The sequence below is a fragment of the Lepisma saccharinum genome, chromosome 26, assembly GCF_977018435.1.
Source record: "Lepisma saccharinum chromosome 26, izLepSacc3.1, whole genome shotgun sequence".
NCBI lineage: Eukaryota > Metazoa > Arthropoda > Insecta > Zygentoma > Lepismatidae > Lepisma > Lepisma saccharinum.
The window spans coordinates 52,158,368-52,178,839 of NC_139254.1; the positions used below are offsets into that span (position 1 = coordinate 52,158,368).

The window sequence follows — 20,472 nt, forward strand, 5'->3', positions numbered from 1 at the left end:
TGACATGTTCGATGTATTCAAATATTGCTGTAGTTGTTGATTTGCCTTTACGGAAACCATGTTGTGATTTAGATATTATGTTGTTTTTATTTAAGAAAGTTGTAATTTGTTTATTCATTGCAATTTCCATGATTTTTGAGAAGGGTGAAAGCAGAGCTATGGGCCTGTAATTATATACACTACGCTTATCCCCTTTTTTATACACAGGTTTGATTTTTGCTTGTTTTAGTTTATCTGGGAACACACCAGTAACAAATGATAAGTTCACTAGATAACATAATGGGTGTAGAATATGGGTGTGACATTTCTTTATAATTGAGGATGGAATTTCATCCAAGCCAGTTGACCATTTGCTCTTCATTTTTAAGATGATGTCTGTCAGTTCCTCAACAGAGACTGGGCGTAGAAACATTGATGCAATATGCGTATTCATTTTAACCTTACCAGAGTTTTGATTGATTTTGACTTTATCCTTATTTACATTGATTAGGTATTTATTAAACAAGTTTGCCACTACCAAAGGATCGCTTACGTTTGTGTCATTTTGATAAAGTGTGATGTTTTCTAGTTTTTTGCAATTTCCCTGCAGTTCTTTTTTTTTATGCCCCACATTGCTCTGGATTTATTTGAAAAGTCTGAAATTAGTTTCCCGTTATGCCCTTTCTTTGCAGCTTGTAACACAATTTTATACGTTGACTTGTATTTCTTGAAGTATTCTTCAAAATCAATTGTTACAGCTGTGCTTCTCCTAGCCCTGTTTAGGAATCTCATTCTATCACTAGCTATCTTTATTCCTTTTTGTGATCCAAGGTTTCTCTTTCTGTGTTGCCCCTTTAACTTCCTTCTTTGGGAAGGCTACATCAAAATAGTAAGAAAATATGCAATCAAATTTGTCGAAAGCATCATGTACTGTGCTGCACTCATATATATGTTTCCAATCTTCATTGCTGAGTAAGTGATTGAAGTAAGTTGTATTTTCGTCATTAAAAATTATTTTGGTGGTATAATCATTTATTTGTTTAACATTGCTATTGCTTTGTGAAAATGGTGTTGAAAGTGAGAAAGACTGTGCAAAGTGATCTGAAAATCCAGTGTCAAAAACCTCTACTGTGCATTGGACGACTAGTGTGTTCAATAGAATTTGGTCCAAAGCACTTTTTGTATTTTTTGTTACTCTGGTAGGTACTTTAATCATTGCTTCTAGGTTGAACATGTAAAGAAGCATGTTTAATTCATGATTCACATTCTCTTTTAGAAAATCAACATTTAGATCACCTATCACTGTTACCTTTTTGTTGGACTGCTGAAAGTGATTTAGAATAACTTCCATGTTACTGACAAAGATATTCAAATCACTATCTGGCGTTCTGTATACACATATGATTATATATTTTAATTCTGGCAATTCGATAATACACGATTCAAAGTGTTTTTCAATGTTGAGGTGAGCAAACGTTTTGCATTCCTCTACTGCGATATCAATTTTACTATATATGCATGCACCACCTCTCCTGAATTTACTTCTTGAAAAGTTTGAAGTTAAAATGAAGTTTGGAAAATTTACACAACATATTTCATCATGTTTTAGCCAATGTTCAGTGAAACAGATGATGTTTTTATATGCTAACTTATCAGCTAGGAGTGTTTCTACCATTAGTTTCTCTTCGGTGTTTAGTCCTTGGATGTTTTGATGGAATATATTCAGAGATATTGATCCTCTACCATTTCTTACCGAATTACCGTTTCTCTTAACATTCCTAGTACACATTATTTTCTTATCTACATTTGAATTTACAACTTGAAGGCTTTGGTGAGAATTATTTAAGGTATCTGACTTCCTATAACTTACCATAGTATCCATACAGCCCACTGAACCAAATAACATTCCCCACAAAAAATTAGTCATGGATTAACGGGACTTTCCTTTCCCTTGTAGATTTCCGACCGGTATCTTCAATACTTCTATTAACACTTTCACTAGTTAAACTTTCCTTTGATTCACTATCATCTTGATTGTTTTTAGCATTTTTCTTGATGTGGTTACCACTATTTACTATTTCCTGATTTACTTCTGTGATATCTTGAAGTAAGGGTTGTTCCAAGGGTAAATTCTTAGTCTTCTCAGTAGGATTTGGAGCCGGAAGAACTACAGCATTTTTCCCGTTTTTTTTTGGGGGGGGGGGAGGTGTACTGTTTACCAATAGGGAGAGTTCGTCACACAGCAAATCTTTCCCTCTTCTATTTAAGTGTTGGCCGTGGGTGGTATGACCATCTCTTCCGATTTTATTTGCACTTAACATTTGCACTTTTGGGAAAAACTTTGCAAACTTTGGAGAATTTGCAGTTTGCCTTGTTTACTTCCACATTTTGACATGATGATTGCATTAGGTCATATCGTAGTGGGATGGTACTAACAATAACGTTTGTGTACATTCCATGTAAAGATAATAAGGTCTCTAAAAATGTATTGTTTTCCTACTTTTCCTATTGAGATGTCCATCAGCTTCTCTGATCAGTCCCCAGATGTAATCGCCTAGCATCCGCTCATTATACTGTCCCTGGTACCTTCTTTCAAACAATTGTAAGTCCTGATGAAACCTTTCGCCCTGTTCCTCTGAGTATGCACCCATATGGTATTTGAAGACATCTAGATCTGAGTGGAGTACATGCACCTTTAGAGACATCCTGCATCCCATTGCTTTGCAGTTATTCAGAAGCCCCTGTACTACATCTCTGTAATTTTCCACCCTGTGATTACCCGGGAAACTATTCACTATGTCCCTGAAGCTATTCCAGGCATTTTTTCAACAGGTCGAAGCTTTCTGATGAAGTCGTCAGCGTTAAGAAGTTTCTTCACTTGTGGGCTCACAAAAATTCCACCCTTTATCTTAGCCTCGGATAGTTTGGGGAAAACAGTCTGGAGGTACTTGAAAGCTTCCACATTTGTATGTAATAATCATATCACAAATTGCTTGATGAGACTAAGCTTAATATGCAGGGGAGGCATTAGGATCTTTTCCTGCTTGAGAAAGCGTTCCCACTTCATGGTTTTCTGTCCAATCTCTAACTCCGTCCTAAATGGCCACTCAACAGTCTCAAAATGTCTACCTGTATCTCTGTTATCCCAAAGGCAGAGAAAACAAGGATACATTGTGTTTACCCCTTATAAGCCCATCAAAAATGCAATCATTTTAAAGTCTGCAGCTTACCACCTGCAGAAGATGTTGAACACTGGAGTAATCTTCCTTTAGATGAGTCAAATGAGCGTTTGGAAATGATGATCACACATTTCCATTCTGAAGGAGGACAGCTTTGAGACTCCTGCAGGGGCTGTCAATGAAGAGCCGCCAGTCCTTTGGGTTATATTCAAACCCTATTTCTTTGAAAAGGCCATCCACACTGTGGCAATAGCATATTGTTTCTGTGAGAGTGAAGTATTGTGAGAAAGTTTCATGACGCTTCCTCTGGAGGGATATCTTGCAGGTTTTATCCAATACGTTCCACTGCTTTAATCGTAATGTTAAAATTTCTGCATTGGATTTTGTTAGTCCTAGATTCCTGATTAAGTCATTTAACTCAGTTTGGTTGTGGAAGTGAGGTGTATTATTTGCATCCCCTGAGAGGCCTTCTTCGTGGTAGATGTCGGTATCCGATTCAATACTGGTATCTACACGTTCATTCCATACTGGGGGACGAGGAGGAACAGGAAGCTTCTCACTGTGTGGAATGGGACGGAGAGATGATGGCAGGTTAGGATATTCAAAAACACATGTTTTCTTACCGCTCTTGTGATTCGACAAGTCTACAACACAGAAATAATAGTTGGATAGGTGATCCGTAGGTTCTCGCCAAATTCTAGGTAGTACACCCAACGGCGAAAGAAACAGTAGGCGAATTGTCCACCACCATTTTCATTCGGTCTGAATTACACAATGTGTTGACAATGAATTGAAATACAGACGTCAATAAGCAGAGAACAATGCCTGCTTCGAAACAAAATAGTTTCATTCCTTAAAACAACACAGAATGTAGAATAAGAAAGTAATGAAAATAGCGGTGGACAATTTGCTTACCATTATCTTTTCCGTTGACTGTATGCCAAATTTCATTTTCCTGTTTTCTCCTCTATACCAGGCTTTGAGAGTGGATCTACAGCACCCGCGCACAACATGTGGTGCCCATTTTTTGTCTTGGTCTCCCACAGACATACCGAAATAAGATTTGAACGCTGAACAGAAGTTGTTGCCCTCCTTTATCCTATGTTTTAGTGTCTTTGAACTACAGCGCCTTGAATAACGTAGTGTGGAAAACGGCACAGTTCTGCGCGCTCTGGCTGGTTCCACTCGAAAATGATCCGCTAGAGGCGCTGGTGTTGAACCCGGTGCTTGCTATTCGTCTACTTATAATGGAAGTAAATGGAGTTTTCGCTGCAACGTCTGATTCTTTTACATGAAGCATTTCTATGAATGTGATAATTGCTATGATATTTGGTACAGTGGTCGCGAAGATATTAACGAACATTCTAGACAGTCGACCACGTCCTGTTATTGTCATACATTCGTTAATAATACGGGAGAAAAAATACGCGTGGAATGCTCTTGGCAACTAAATTTTTGTGTATAAATTAGGTTCATTATTATTATCATCATCATCATTTCTTTTAAAGATATATACACTGAAGCATTTGTATTTTGGATATTTACTGTATCTTTTATTCCGCTTTAAACTAATCGCGGCGATGATGATAACGATGATTGCATGAAACGAGAAGGGGAACCTCACAAAACTTTCTTAGTGCCATCGACATGAGTGTAAGGAAACTTTCAAACCAATGGGACAAGCGACACGGGATGTTCGTACTGTCACACTAGTGAGACACACTTCCAGACTGTAAAATAGCATTCATTGCACATGAGGGTCCAAACAGCAAACGACACGTTCATATGGCGTATTCGCGTGCTACTTGTTACTTCGGTCGGAAAGCTCCTTAAAGGAAGGGCGATCAGACCGAAGTGATGCGCTACAGGGGGAGTTCCCAACTAAGTGACAAGCGACATGGTGCCTTCAGTCTATTGGCAAGCGTTCGCTGCTAATTGTGCGAACACCTGTAGGCGACACGACAAACCGCACATTACAACAACAGATCTAGGCGACACGATAAGCCACGCGTGTCGCTTGTGCGTCGCTCAAACTGAGCCATTTCCTCAATAGCTTGCAACATGTTGCCGTGGTTTGTTGTTCGCGCATGCGCGATGCAATGAGTGTCTTGCTTTAGGGAGATTGCGCACCAAAGCGACAAGGGGCACGCGACACTTGTCGCTTGAGGATTTAACCAACCGAACGCTGGCCTGTGCTTCCCGTCATGCCGCTACGATGTGAAATGTTGCTCTTGGTTGGCTCGTTTCCAAGCAACATGTGTCGCTTCGGTGTGAAAGTTGCCTTGGACCGAACGACCGGTGTCGCTTTGGTGTGAAATCCTCGTATCGTTTGTCGCGTGTCGCTTTGGTGTACTATCTCCTTGAGGAAACGGTGCAGTCAGAGCTTGTGTACCTACGGTTCGAAAGGCTGCATTGATTACGGACTGCTCGCTTCCAAGCGACACTTGTGGTTTGTCGCCTCGGTATGAAATATATCTCAGGATACTATTTACATTCTAATAACATAGAAAAATAAAACTCTAGTACACAATCCAATACCTGACGTCCGGAATCACTTTGCGATGTTTCTTCTTGTGTTACGCATGCTATTTATTTATTTATTAATGTTATTTTACATTTCTTTCCAAATTAATGTCATTTCGTGACTGCAAATCACTCCACAAATATAACTGTTTCCATCAATTCACGTACCGCCTTTCAAGACAAACAAATCTACATAATATATTCCAAAAACTAACAAAGCCGCATTATTTTCATAAGAAAATTAGCACCGACATTGATCGCACTGCCATCTATGTTTCTCAACCGTCTGGGGAACCAGTTTCTTGGATCGTTTTCCACACTACGTTATTCAAGGCGCTGTACTTTGAACTAAGGAAGACGCCACCCACATAGCAAAAACTGTCTGTATCATGCTTACAACGACGGGAAGATGCTATCCTTACATACTGCGACCCTCCAAAACAAAAAAAACAAAACAGATTTTAGAATACTAGGTTGCACAGTTTTACCTTATCATGAATTTTCCTATGCTTAATTCATGTTAACCAATACATTTCATATAATTGACCACCATTACCAGAAAAATAATTACATGAAGGTAGCAATACCACATACATATTAGTTTTGACCTAATTTATCATAAACAAAACAAAAATTCACTTAAACAAAAAAAAAATGTTACATGGTGTTATTTATCTCCTTAAATTATCGTCACATTATTTTATTTCACGCCAAAAGAAACAAAAAACCTCATTTATCTAGTGTAATCCGAAAACGTTTGGGAGGGGCTCGAGCCCTTTAAGCCCCCCTTGGATACGTGCCTGGTTGGGATTATCTTTTCATCAATCTAAACTGATCGTCACCCGTCGTCGTGATTAACCAAGAGTGGCAGAAAATTACGTCAAATAACAAATACATAAATAGCCACCATGGTCTATACCTATATTTCGAAATTCGATTTCTAATCACTACACAACGGAGGCCGACAAAATTGCTGTTCTTAACAGTGGACCCATGCACGCACCACGCACACACACACAAATTTTGAATGACTGTTTGATTTAGTTAATTTTCTTTCGCTTTTCTGCCACTTTTGGCTAATTGCGAAGATGGGGATGAATGATGAAATTGATGAATGACACAAACATTCATGCCCAGGCCGGAATTCGAACCCGGGGTCTCTGGTGTAGTACTGCTACGGAGACCGGCAGAAACACACACATATTTATATACGTATGTATATCGTTTATGTACAGTTGAGGTTTTGTCATGGCGTATTTAATTAAATCAATCAAATATTTGCATGAAAATATGCCCACGTGCACTAAATTTCGCTCCCCCACACTGAGTGGCCTTTAAATTATTTTGACTTTACGACTTTCTGGGGTGTTCTACAGAGCATTCCCTTACATTGCTTCCGAAGACTTATAATTGCCTTTGTGAGGCGATAAACCTATATGGATTTTGGCAGTGTCTGCTGCCACGTTCTTTTTCTGCTGGAACCTCAAAAAAGATGCGAGTGGCAGTAGACTCGGTCTTTGTCTTATCGTGATTTCATAATGCTATGTATTAATTACGTCTGTAACACATACTGTGAAGTTGTAGCGATTACTTTCACAAAAAAAATTAAGATTATGTCCCTTAGCATTCTTCTAATATAAATCTAAATGCTCTCGTAGTTAGGTTAGGTTCTGTTAGCATTAAAATAATATCGCTAAATGCTTTCTAAAGAAAAAGGGTCTTAATTACCTGTACATTCATTCCCACTAATCATAAACTTGCATTTCTCTCGTCTCAATCTGTTCTTAAGATTTGTAGCATTCTCTCAGCAGACGAATTAAGTGGCAGGAGCAAATTTGAAGCTTATTTTTACTGCTGACACGTGCGTGGTAGCAGACTCGGCCATTTTAAAGTCGGTCTCACTTATCGCACACGTTATTCAGCAGCTACGTTTACTGACATCATGGGATATTTTGTCATTGTTAGGTTGGCATGTTGAGTTTAGGCCCCCTAGCATAAATAACACCTTTTTGTTTAAGACCAGAAGCATTGTAATGTATTTTTGCTAAGCCCCAAAATTAACATGCCTAACCCAACAACGGCATCTACTCCTGATGACGTCAGTTGGCGAAGGTGCTTTGCTCTGCATCGTGTGTAATAAGTGAAAGCCGAAATGATAACTAAAGTTGTAGTATTTTCCGAATAGTCCCGCTGTATACCAATGATGAAAATAAATTTTAAAAACTACATGGTTTCCATAACATCATATGTGATTCATTTCAGATGATGTGATGTATATATTAGATTAATAAAGTTACTAATATGTTATTCAGTATTTCTCGTGAAAAGAGTTATCCATTCGTGACTAGCTTGCTCCTCGGTGAAGGACAATTAGAAACATCCATCCAAATCATTCATAGTATCGTAGAAATTAGAGTGTATTAGAGAATGATGTTGATAAATGAGAACCCATGAGAACGTAATGTAAAGAAAATACGTAAGTAAGGAAGTAGATAATTAATTATTGATACATTGTAGCTTGTTCACAGAAGTTTCATGTAGTGTTGATAAACGTCCTCTTAAACGAGTACGTATGTAAGAAAGGTAGCAACACTCCATATACCCTGGGGTAAATCCACTTTATTTTATTTCCGCTTTTCTGCCAAATTTGCCTAATCACGAAGATGAGAATGAGTGATGATATGATGAAATTGATGAAGGAACATTCGGAAGGAACACCCATGCCTGGATTCAAACCTAGAACCCTTTGCGTTGTAGTTCGCTGTGCCAACCACTCCGCCTCGGAGGCCGGCTCCCAGGGGAGAGGGTGGGTGATTCTGATTATTTTGGTGAAATTCAGTGTGAAAAGGTAGATGAAGTGTCACAAGACAAGTGAAAGCAACAAATTGTCTCACTGCAGAACATGGGCTGCTTTTTTCCTCTAAATAGACGAACAAAATTTATATCCGCTGAAAGTAAGTACCATCTACTTCCATTTTCCGGTGTTACTCTCCCGATTACTATTATATTTGCTACTAAAAGCAATGCATTTCTCCATTCGTTCGCTTTCATATTGTTTACGCACAGTTGCTTTCATTTGTTTCGGGGTCTTCCTCTCTGCACAAGAGTTTTGCTACCTTGTGTTCCGACGTCAGACAAGGAATGCCTACGAGGTTAGGTTAGGCCTGTTAGGTTAGGTTCCATTAGCATAAATACAATGAAAAATTATTATTTCGGTTAAGAGAACTAAACCAAGCTAGCCTAAAATAAAAATGCTTTTTCCCGTGACATCAGAACACAAGGTTGCTCTAGTGTTGTGCGATAAGTGAGATCCTTCGTTTCACGGAATTAGAGTTGATTTGTCGCTCCGGATTCCACCCACACATGCACAGTTTCTTTCATCATATCAGACAATGAATGCTTACAAGGTTAGGTTAGGCCTGTTACGTTGGGTTCCAATAGCATAAATACAATGAAAAATGGGTACCATTTTCATAGATCAGACACACTTTAAAATCGGATATTTTGTGTTTTGCATGGTTCCTACTTACCAATTGTGTATTGCGGAACATAGTTCAAGGTGCCATTATGCTTTTTACATGAAAACAAACACAATTTTTCACATAGAGAGTAATTTTTGTTATTTCTTTTTTCGCTTCCTTAACACACAATTCACGATTCAAATTACCACCTGAGCGCTAGTGTTGCTTCCAATATGCCCGCTCTAAGTAGGATAAATCTTTGTTTACGTTCAGCAGTAGTACCAAATAGCAGCATGTTGTCATGACTGGTATGGTAGAAAATGTTTAAATTACGCATTATTTTTAAATATTGTGAATGCGATGTGAATTCCAGGTACTCTAACAAGCGTGAAGCTGTACTGAGAATGAAGCATTTAATTATGATACGCAAAAATAACACGGAAAATGCAGACAAAACTATGTATACTCACTGGTTGTCCAAAGCAGTGCTGTATCATCTGCACGTCATGTTGTAACTGGGGTTCTCGGAAATTATTTGAAAATAAAGGAATTGAAATTGACCTGTACTTGAAAAGTTGGGACAGGAGAAAATTGCGAACATATATATCGTTGCAGTTCTTTCTCGAAATCAGAAAGGCTGGTTTAATAATAATATTCACGATTTCATGACCAGGCTATACTCACCGAACAAGGACAACATACTGAATGAAACAGTAACATTAGAATGTTGAATTTTTTTTTCTGGTTACATTTGACACTAATTCATTCTCAAACTATTTTCATCGTCTCTCTTAATCGACTTGCACCTGTTCCAAATTTCACACATACGTAATACTGGTAATACATGGATGCATTGGGTAAGATGCTTCATGATTTTTCGAAAAAAAATATTTTATTTATAAAGTACAATTTAAAACTTTACTTTGATAGTAATATATATTTATCTCTCGAAAAATAAAGTAAGCAGACTCGTACATTCTTCATAATTTCCTTGCTGAATTACAGTGTTATATCCCCCATACCAATCTTCTGTCAATTACGTTTTCCTGATTTATTAACAAATTTCATTTTGTTGATGTCACAGGTTGGAAACACATGAAAACTTTTAATTTGTTCTGTCCCATGATTTAGAGCAAAAAAAACCCTGAACAGTAGACCTTACTCTCTCGCATATTCCCTCCCCATGCTTTAAACGACTTCAACAAAACGTATCCTACTTAGAGTACTTCCTGGAAATCCCACCAGATGGCATATCGGTTAATTTTAATCGCGAATAGGGCAGGCAAAACTTGACTACTGTAGTGGGTATGCAGTGTTTCCAACCTTCTTGTGTTTGTGCTTTCAGCATCAAATGCTCTTCCTGTTTGACTTCATTACATTTTAAAGTAATATAATTAATATTTTTTGTCAACTTTTGTCATTAATATTTTGTTTATGAAGGAGTATGCAATGTATCATCCAGAGTTGTTTTGCTGCTATATTCACTTGCACAAAACCTTTGGGCTGTGTTGCTTCAGTCTAGGAAAACATTTCACCACAACATATCTTCCCCAGTCAAAGAACAACAGATAATATACAAGGGTCAGTCAGTGGAAAACAGGCCACCTCATACACTGAAGTGTCAAAAGTCATAGGATACTTACCTAATAACGAGTGGGACCCCTCGAGCATGGTGAAGTGCAGCAATTCGACGTGTCAAGGATGCAACAAGTTGCTGGTAATCCACTGGAGGGATGTGGAGCCATGCAGTCTCAATTGCCATCCACAATTCGGTCATTGTTGCAGGTGGAGGATCCTGGGCACGAATAGTCTGTTCGATGACATCCCACATGTGCTCGAAAGGGTTCATGTCCGGTGATCTAGGAGGCCAATTCATGCATTGGAAGTTGCCAGAATATTCCTCAAACCTGTCACGCACCATTGCGGCCTGGTGACATGCCGCATTGTCATCCTGGAAAATCCCATTGTTGGCAGGGTACAAGAAGTCCATAAAGGGTTGGAGATCGTTACCAAGCAGCTGAACAAAGCGATGAGTGTTCATTGTCTGGTTCACGAGGACCAGAGGACCCAAACCGTGCCAAGTAAAGATGCCCCACACCATGACGGAGCCACCACCAGCTTGCACAGTGCCTTGTTGACAACTTGGGTCCATGGGGTCTGCACCACACCCGGACCCTACCATCCACGTGTACCAATTGGAAACGTGACTCATCTGACCACGCTACACGTTGCGAGTCCTCTAAGGCCCAATGCACGTGTCGGTCTTCGGCTGTGATACCCCATGGAGACCAAATTGCGTTGCACTGACCTCTGAGACACGTTCCTGGGACATCCTGCATTGTTGCGTATCTCTTTGCCCGGACGAGTCTGCCCAGACATCGCCGGTCGCAGTCATTCATCACTCGTGGGCGGTCACTGCATTATCCCTGATGGGTCGTAATGCCTCCGATGCGGTACTCACGATCCACCTTTGACACTGTGGAGCGAGAAAAGTTCAGTGTCTGGATGACTTCCAAATCGCATGGCCCATTCATCTAGCACCAACTATCATCCCTCGATCAAACGCCGATAATTCCCGTTGGGTTGCCATCACCACGGTACACGACATTTCACTGCGCTCACAGAAGTCTACCTGACAACACTGCAACTGCTTCGTGACGTTCGACTGGTTTGCCTCGATGTTACAGTGCCATCAACTAGTTCCCTCCTGCTATCCCATGACTTTTGGCACTTCAGTGTATATCTCGACGTATAGATCCCACCGTTCCATGAAACATCTCCCATTGAAAGGGTGTTCCGTTGTCTCCCGGTAGGTGGAAGTCAAGTTGCAGGCTTTTGTGAAATAGTGCGAATGTCATCTTCACATCCAAGATATACGAGGTGGTCTGTTTTTTAGTGGTTAACCCTTATACATCAACACACACATAAACCATGCAACAAGTTTCACTTCTTAACGAGGCTATAGAGGGTCAAGGAACTTATTTCCTTGCCTGAATTTTTTTTAGCTAATTGTGACAATGATGACGAATGAAGGATAGATCAAATTGATGAACGGATTTCACAAGGTAAGATATTGCCTTCTACAGTGCACTATTGGGGGTTTAAAGTATGAAAGCCACTCTTTTAATTCAAAGGAATGAAGAAAGCAGGTAGATTTCATAGTATGCATAGTAACGCTAATTGGGACTGGACCTACAGTTTAAAGTTGGATCCAAACCACTATATGCCCCCATTGGGTATCGAACCCGGGATCCCTTGATTACAAGGTGGCAATAGAGAGGCCGAAAGCAAGTAGAGAAAAATCTGCCTCCTAATTATGAAAGTAGGCTACGGTGTTTACAGTTTTGTACCTTACACTTGATGTCCCATATGGCATGTAAGTGTCATATTTCTAAATTGTACTCTTGTCAAATTGTATATTGCAATTTTCTATTTTTAACCTTTGGTTTTAATGTAATAATTTTTGTTTTTTTATGTAGAGCAATATGAGCAGATATTCCAGTGATTCAGATTCAGCTGGAAGCAGTAGGCGGAAGAAGTATTCAGGAAAAAGTAAGGGGAGGTATGTATACAGTAGTTTTTTTTATTTTTGGTTTGTTTTTAAGTTCTGTATCATTGTTGATGGATTTCAGTACAACAGTTTACATAGTACAATTTTTATTTAAACCCTTCTCAATTGTGTTTTTTGTTGAGTTCCATTTATTATTAATAAAAGGCATGCTTATTTCAATTAATAAGTATAGTATTTTCCTATTAGGTTCTTGTTCTATGCGTGATAAAATTTTCTTTTGTACATATATCTGTGTGTGTCTCTGTGATATTGCTATTTGTGTATTGTGAATGAAGGCTCAAGTTCCGATTGCAACTTCCGTGGTGGAGTGGTTAACACAGCATGCTACAAATTGCTATTTGTACATTTTGGGGATGGAACAGATTATCTATGTAAATGTATGAGTTATATGAACATGTAAGGGATACAGGGTAATATTTTGTAATAAGATGTAATATGATGCTTTCCATGCCCTCTCACAAAGGGTTAACAGAGAAAAGAGAAATATGTAAGAAATAAATAAAATATTATGTCGTTTGTAAAGTAAGTTCCACCAATGAATACCATGGCGCTGCAAGCGGGACAGTGTGAATGTGCGTTGTGTAGCCACAACTTTGGTGAAGTGCAGACGTCAGTCTGGGGCAAGTTGGTTAGAAGAGTAGTGCGTTGTTGTTATGTTTCGGACAATCCAAACTCCCGCCACGTGTGAGGTGTGGTCCGTGATCCGTTTTCTGGATGCTGCTGCGGAGATCCACCGTCAGATTTGTGAGGTGTATGGAGAAGGAATAATGAGTGCTTCAATGGTAAGAAAATGGGTGAGAGAGTTTTGTGGTGGACGGGTTAGTGTTCATGATGTTCTCCTCCACGACAATGCTCGTCCACATGTAGCAAATGCACCTCAGGAGCACCTGACGACCTTCCATTGGGAAAAACTACCACCACCCCTTACAGTCCTGATCTTGCCCCATCTGATTTTCATTTGTTCCTCCACGTTAAAACATTCCTTGCTGGAAATCATTATGATACTGACAAAGAACTGAAACGTGCAGTTTCCCAATGGTTCTCCATTCAGGTGGAAACGTTCTATGATAGGGGTATAACGAACTTGGTATCTCGCTGTGATGCGTGCTTGAATTCTTATAGCGATTATGTGTGAATGTTGTACCATGTATATATTTTCACCCCTATAAAGGTCATGATATTACTATTTATATTTTTCATTTTATTGCACGTAAAAAATAAATTAATCGGTATTCTATAGGTACCTGCCAATATATAGGCATATCGGTTTATCTGTGAAATTACCGATTATTTTATGTATCCAATTTATCTATAAATATCTTATAATTTAGTTAAAAATTCTGTCATTTTGATATGTTTTTTTATTGATAATCTCCATCCTCTACTTTTTTTTTAAAAAAGTAGTGCAGTCAGATGGAAACAAACCTTTAAGGAGCTCAATGAACCATTCAGGTTCTTCAAGTACCATTTGGAATTTTATATCGGATCGGTAGCGGTAGAATATCGGTTATTGGTATCTGTAAATTTTATATCTGTACTTTATCGGCCCATCCCTAGTACATTTGTATATACTGAATGCAGTCCCAAGTTCCGATTGTGGCTGATTGCTGTTCATGCACATTATTCCAGTAAGGAAGAGCTACTAAAATTAATGATATGGTGATGAACATCTGGTGTTTGTAATTTCACTCTTTCTCTGAAAAATGTATTTTTAAACTGTTAGCAGACAATACAGGGCAGCCCTGTAAAAACAACACGTCTAGCAACCCCGAGTATGCAACATGCATGAAGTGTATACCTCAGCCACCTTTACCCCTCAGGAGTGGTGGATCCAGAATTTATTTGGGAGCGGCAAATTTCAGTTGGGTACTTCACTTCACTGGGAACCAGTTGTAACCTACACTTGCACTGGTTTACATAAATAATATAGAGTACTGTGAGAAGGAACCAAGCAGACTTTCATAGCCTAGAAATTAACATAGAGATCCGGAGCTGGTATAGATTGTTCTTTGGTTTGAGTTTTTTTTTGTTTTTTTTCCAAGTTCACTTTATGCACAGATATACAGCATGTTCCGTTCAAACCTCCCACATTTCAATTCATCATTGCTAAAAGGTTATGAAACATAATGGAATGCGAGTGATACTAGACAAAAGAGAAACTCAAAAGATTTTATTGCATGACCTCAAAGTTCACTGTTCTCTCACTATGCAGCGCCACAATCGCATAAAGCACAATGGTGACTCCACAGCATCGCGTGCAATCGGTATTCTGGTATGCAGAGACCAAATCAATCATTACAGTGCAAAGAAATTGCCGGAGAGAATATGGAGGTGAAGCACCTGATGGGAAAACCATGAAGGCATGGTGTGCGAAGTTTTTGACAACTGGAAGTCTTAATAAACAATCCGGAGGTTCTCAGATTGGATATTATTTGTGCTACAAACGGTCCACACATACAGGTGTATTCGAGTTCTGGTGTATTTGTGTTTAGTGCTTCATGTAATAAAATTCTTTGATTTCTCTTTAGTCTAATACCACTCCCATTCCATTGTTTCATAACCTTTTAGCAATGATGAATTGAAATGTGGGAGGTTTGAACGGAACACCCTGTACTAATCGAGGCTGGGCCTACAGTTTAAAGTGGAATCCAAACCAGTATGGGCCTCCACAGAGTATCAAAATCAGGACCTCTTATAGTGCAGAAGGCCTTAGAAAGATCGCTTCACGGGCTTGCAGCAGACGACAATATGGGGGTGTGTCTGCGAGAACCAATCAGGTCCACGAATGAGCGAGCTTGGTTGCCACAGCTAGCTCGCTGCACCCTTCTGGAAGGGTGAGTGACCTCGGCCTGTTTGTTCGGCTGAGGAGCAGGCGACACAAGAGTATCGGCAATGGAGTGCGAGCGACGTCTGCTGTTAGCCCGTGAAACGCTCTTTCTAAGGCCTCCTGCACTATAATTACAAGTCGACAACGTTACCATTACATCATCAGATAGATGGTTAGTATTGTATGTCGTTTTCATAATTCATCGAATTGCCACGGTACGAGAGTCACTATTTATATTTTGAGCCTATCAATGAAAAAACAGGAATTTGACATTGAAAACTGTTTTATTGTTTTTCGAAGTATTCTCCTTTATGGTCAATACACTTTTGCATTCGTTCGAACCATTTGTCAAAGCAGTTTTTCCAATCTTCTTGAGACACCTCCATAATATGGTTTTTGAACGCATCAACGGCATCTTCCGCCGACGAAAATTGTTGTCCACGCAATTTATTCTTGACATTCGGGAACAAGAAGAAGTCATTAGGTGCCAAATCAGGACTGTACGGCGGATGACCCATCAATTCAAGTTGACGAGATGTGTGACAGCTGGCATTGTCTTGATGAAGAATGATCCGACGGAGTTTGTTTGTTTTCCGTATTGACCGAAGACCTCTGGCAAACAAATTGTTGTGTACCATTCAGAGTTGACCGTTCTACGTTCCTCTCAAGGCACAGTTGCCACATGACCAGTTTTCCCGAAAAAACAGGCGACCATTTGTTTGGATGTGCTTCGAGCACGAACAACTTTTGTTGGATTGGGTTCATCTTGAAACACCCATACAGTCGACTGCTGTTTACGTTCCAGCTCATATGCATATATCCATGATTCGTCACCTGTTACAATCTTATATATGTCTTTGGAAGCACCACGATTGTATTTATTGAGCATTTGTTTGCACCAATTGACGCGAGCATCTTTTTGATTTTTTGTCAAATTGTGTGGGATCCAACGAGAACATACCTTTCTCACAGCTAAATGATCATGTAATATTTTATATATGCTGGTGGAACTAATGCCTATGGTTGCCTCAATCTCACAGTATGTCACATGACGATCTTGCAGTATTAGGTTTTGCACAGCATCAATGTTTTCTTGAACAACAACTGATTTTGGATGACCTTCGCGAATCTCGTCGGTGATGGCAAAGGATGGGGCTTCATCGCCAAATGTGGAAGTAAGTTGATCGAGGCACTCTTGTCTTGATAATCCACGTCGCAAATCGTAAAAAATCATCACACAAAAATGTTCACGAGTTAATTCCATTTTATTGTTGTCGCGCAATCTCCAAGGCAACATAAACAACACAAATCACAAAACATTTGAAGTACGTTATGGTCAATAATGCCAGACGATTCCGTGCAAACGTCAAATCGCGCCTAACTTCAATCAGTGTTGCCAAGGCTCAAAATATAAATAGTGACCCTCGTAAACTGAATGATCAGATATGAGGAGTAAACTGAATAATTACAGTTTTTCAGATCCAAATTTGAACTGTAGGTCCAGTTCTGATTAGCCTATCATGAGCATCAAGTGGGCTTAAATCAAACTTTAAAAATATTCTCTTTCCTGTTAAATTTTGTGATGAAAGACGGAACGTTTCAGTTTTCAAAAATATTAGGAATGGTAGATAATATATCCAAAAACTTGGCAGTTGGGAGGGGTGATCCCCCTATCGCCCTCCCTGTGGATTCTTTCCTGTCTTTCTGCATCAATCCTAGATATTCATTGGCAAGAAAATAGATGAGCCTCAAAGTTTCTTTGTGCTGGTTCATAGAAAAATTTCCACTCCTTGGATTGAACCTGGATCTCCCATTTGGAAATCTGATGCTCAAATGACTAAATTACATTGCTCTTTATAAAAGGTAATGCAATGGATACAATATTGTGAATATGCTATAATTGCCAGGAGTGCTTCACAAAAAAAGCTTTTATTTTTAGTCCATATTTACTAGTTTTTCATCTACATTTAACAAACTTGAATCACATGAGTGTTACATTAGAGTAATCCAAAAATTTATTTAAAATATCTGACAGTTCGAATAATTTGATCAAGCAGTTCAATGGAAATCCTGTATGTGTATTCACAATTTCTTTCATTCGCAGGTCCAGAAGTTCGACTCCATCAAGTAGCGAAAGTAGACATTCCTACAGGAAAAAGTCATCGCGTAGAAAGAAACGATATCACAACCGACGTTCTCGTTCCCGCAGTAGAGATCGCCACAGGTAACAATCAGCACACCGCTGCAACAAGTTGATTTTTATAATTTTCAATCGGGATAAGTGTGCCAAAGTGAAGGAGTATTTTAAATAATTTTATCTTATGCTAAGTACTTTTTCCTGTGTTTCATGGCCCTATCTGAAGAGATCTATATACATGCACACAAGATTTGGCATTTAACTATTTTACTATTAAAATCAAGTTTTGCAGCATAGCCATGATTCTAAGGCATCTGGATTTTGGCTCGGGCTACGGGACATATGCTGGTTCCAGCCTCGTGGGCGGAAGCTTAACAAATTTTTCTGTTGAGGTTTTAGCTAGGGATGGCCAGATCCGGATCCTAGCGGATCCGAAATCCCGATCTGGTTGGCTCCGGATCCTAAGGATCCTAAGGGGATAGGGGGAGGGTGCAGCATGCAACGAACAAAGTGGAAATACATCTGCTGGATTAATGCAGATGCCAAGGATATGAGGGAAACAAAATAACGAACTGTGCCTGTGCCAGAAAAGTGAAGGGGTAGGGGATGTAAATCGTGTTTCCAGAACTCACGCGAAGAGTATGTTATCGCCACCGACGTTGTCGGATCAGCTGTGTTATCAGACGCCAGCCACACGTAAGGTACAAACTAGGCCATTTGACCTTGCGCTGAAGTCAGCTCTCTGTGCCCGTGTTTGCTTGGGGAAATAGGTGGTTATTGGGCGTGAGTGCTTCAGAAGGTTAGTTGACGTGCCCATGTTCGAAGTGAGTGCAGGGTAAAAGTGCAGGTATACCTAGGACGATGGAGCGTGTATCTGTGGAAGATAGAATTGAAATGATATTCATGTATGGTGAATGTCGACGGAATGTGGACAATGCTGTCACCGAATATGCCAGACGCTATCCGAACAGAGTGCGTTCGCGGTCGACTTTCGCCAGGGTGTCAAGCAATTTGCAACAGTAGGAAGCGTGTGTCCGCAACAAAGACGGCGTCGAAGAACTGTCACTGGGGAAAATAATGAAATTGCTGTATTAGCGGCAGTGGCGTATGATCCCCATTCCAGCACACGTAACATAGCTCGCCAGAGTGGGATGTCCCATGTCAGTGTTTGGAACATACTCAAGAGGCACAAGTTTCACCCGTACCATGTGTCCCTGCACCAGGAACTTCATGGTGATGATTTCCGTGCACGGATGGTGTTTTGTGAATGGGCACGTGGACAAATACATCGAAATCCGGCATTCTTTCGGGACGTTCTGTTCTCCGACGAAGCAACATTCACAAACCATGGCCAAGTTAACCGGCACAACATGCACTACTGGAGTGCCGAGAACCCACACTGGTTGCGTGAAGTTGAACACCAACGCCCGTGGTCAGTGAACGTATGGTGTGGCATCATGGGTGACAAACTCATTGGTCCGTTTTTCATTGACGGTACATTGAATGGGCGAAAGTATCGCAATTTCTTGCAGGACGAACTACCGATATTGCTGTAGGATCTAAGCCTTGCACAGCGACAGGCCATGTGGTATCAGCATGATGGTTGTCCGGCGCATTACGCTGCCATAGCTCGGGAAGTATTAACGTGCAAGTTCCATCATCGCTGGATCGGACGACGTGGTCCTGTCAATTGGCTGGCTAGATCACCAGACCTTACTGCGCCAGATTTCTTTTTGTGGGGTTTTCTTACAGGAATGGTGTATCAAACTGTACCCACAACGTGCAACGACATGATGCAACGAATACGAAATGCTTGCACACAAATTGATGCCGCCACACTTTTGCGTTGTGAACAGTCATTTCATGCAAGAATAAATAAATGCATCGACGTTCATGGTCACCATTTCGAGCATTTGCTTGGGTAAGGCATGTATGCCCACGCACCACCCCACCCCCAAAGGTGAGAGGCAAGGGGACTCACTTGAAACAAGCACCCCACAGGTGACAGGCAAGGGGACTCACGTGAAACAAGCACCCCACAGGTGAGAGGCAAGGAGACTCACATGAAACAAGCACCCCACAGGTGAGAGGCAAGGAGACTCACATGAAACAAGCACCCCACAGGTGAGAGGCAAGGGGACTCACGTGAAACAAGCACCCCACAGGTGAGAGGCAAGGGGACTCATGTGAAACAAGCACCCCACAGGTGAGAGGCAAGGGGACTCACTTGAAACAAGCACCCCACATGTGAGAGGCAAGGGGACTCACGTGAAACAAGCACCCCACAGGTGAGAGGCAAGGAAACTCCCTTGAAACAAGCACCCCACAGTTTTCGAGGGTAATAGTATTTGCATTCCATCCTTCCCATCTCCTACACTTTTCTGGCATCCGTGAATACGTTTTTGTGTTTCCCTCATCTCCATGCCATCTGCATTAATCCAGCAGATGTATTTCCACTTTGTTCGTTGCATGCTGCACCCTCCCCCTATCCCCTCCGCACTCTTCTTGTGGTACTTCTTCCACTCTTCAATAACACCATCGACAGCAATGAAATTTTCCTCTGCACATGCCATTCTTCGTATTTTCGTGGGTGCCTGTTACCGTTTTTCCATGCACGCCATTTACGTGTTTCCAAACATACACATGGCCATATCTTTTTTATTTCGCATGTTGTTGCACCCATGTCAAGCATAATTATTATTTATTTTGACTCCGCAAATCCAAAAATGAAACAAAATTCGGGGGTTCCTATTTGAAAAACACAACATGCCCCCCCTGCCCCCCAGGGGGGCCTG

General features: G+C 40.4%; 1 protein-coding gene across 1 annotated transcript in view; it reads left to right on the forward strand.

Moving 5' to 3' along the window:
• Nucleotides 1–20,472, forward strand: part of LOC145979564 (uncharacterized) — a 420,647-nt gene that overhangs the window by 383,274 nt on the left and 16,901 nt on the right. Inside the window, exons 2-4 of the mRNA XM_083112537.1 lie at nt 8,101–8,157; nt 12,622–12,704; nt 17,645–17,764. Coding sequence (XP_082968663.1) covers nt 12,628–12,704; nt 17,645–17,764 — 197 coding nt within the window. The 5' untranslated portion in view covers nt 8,101–8,157; nt 12,622–12,627. The remainder of the gene's footprint in view (nt 1–8,100; nt 8,158–12,621; nt 12,705–17,644; nt 17,765–20,472) is intronic.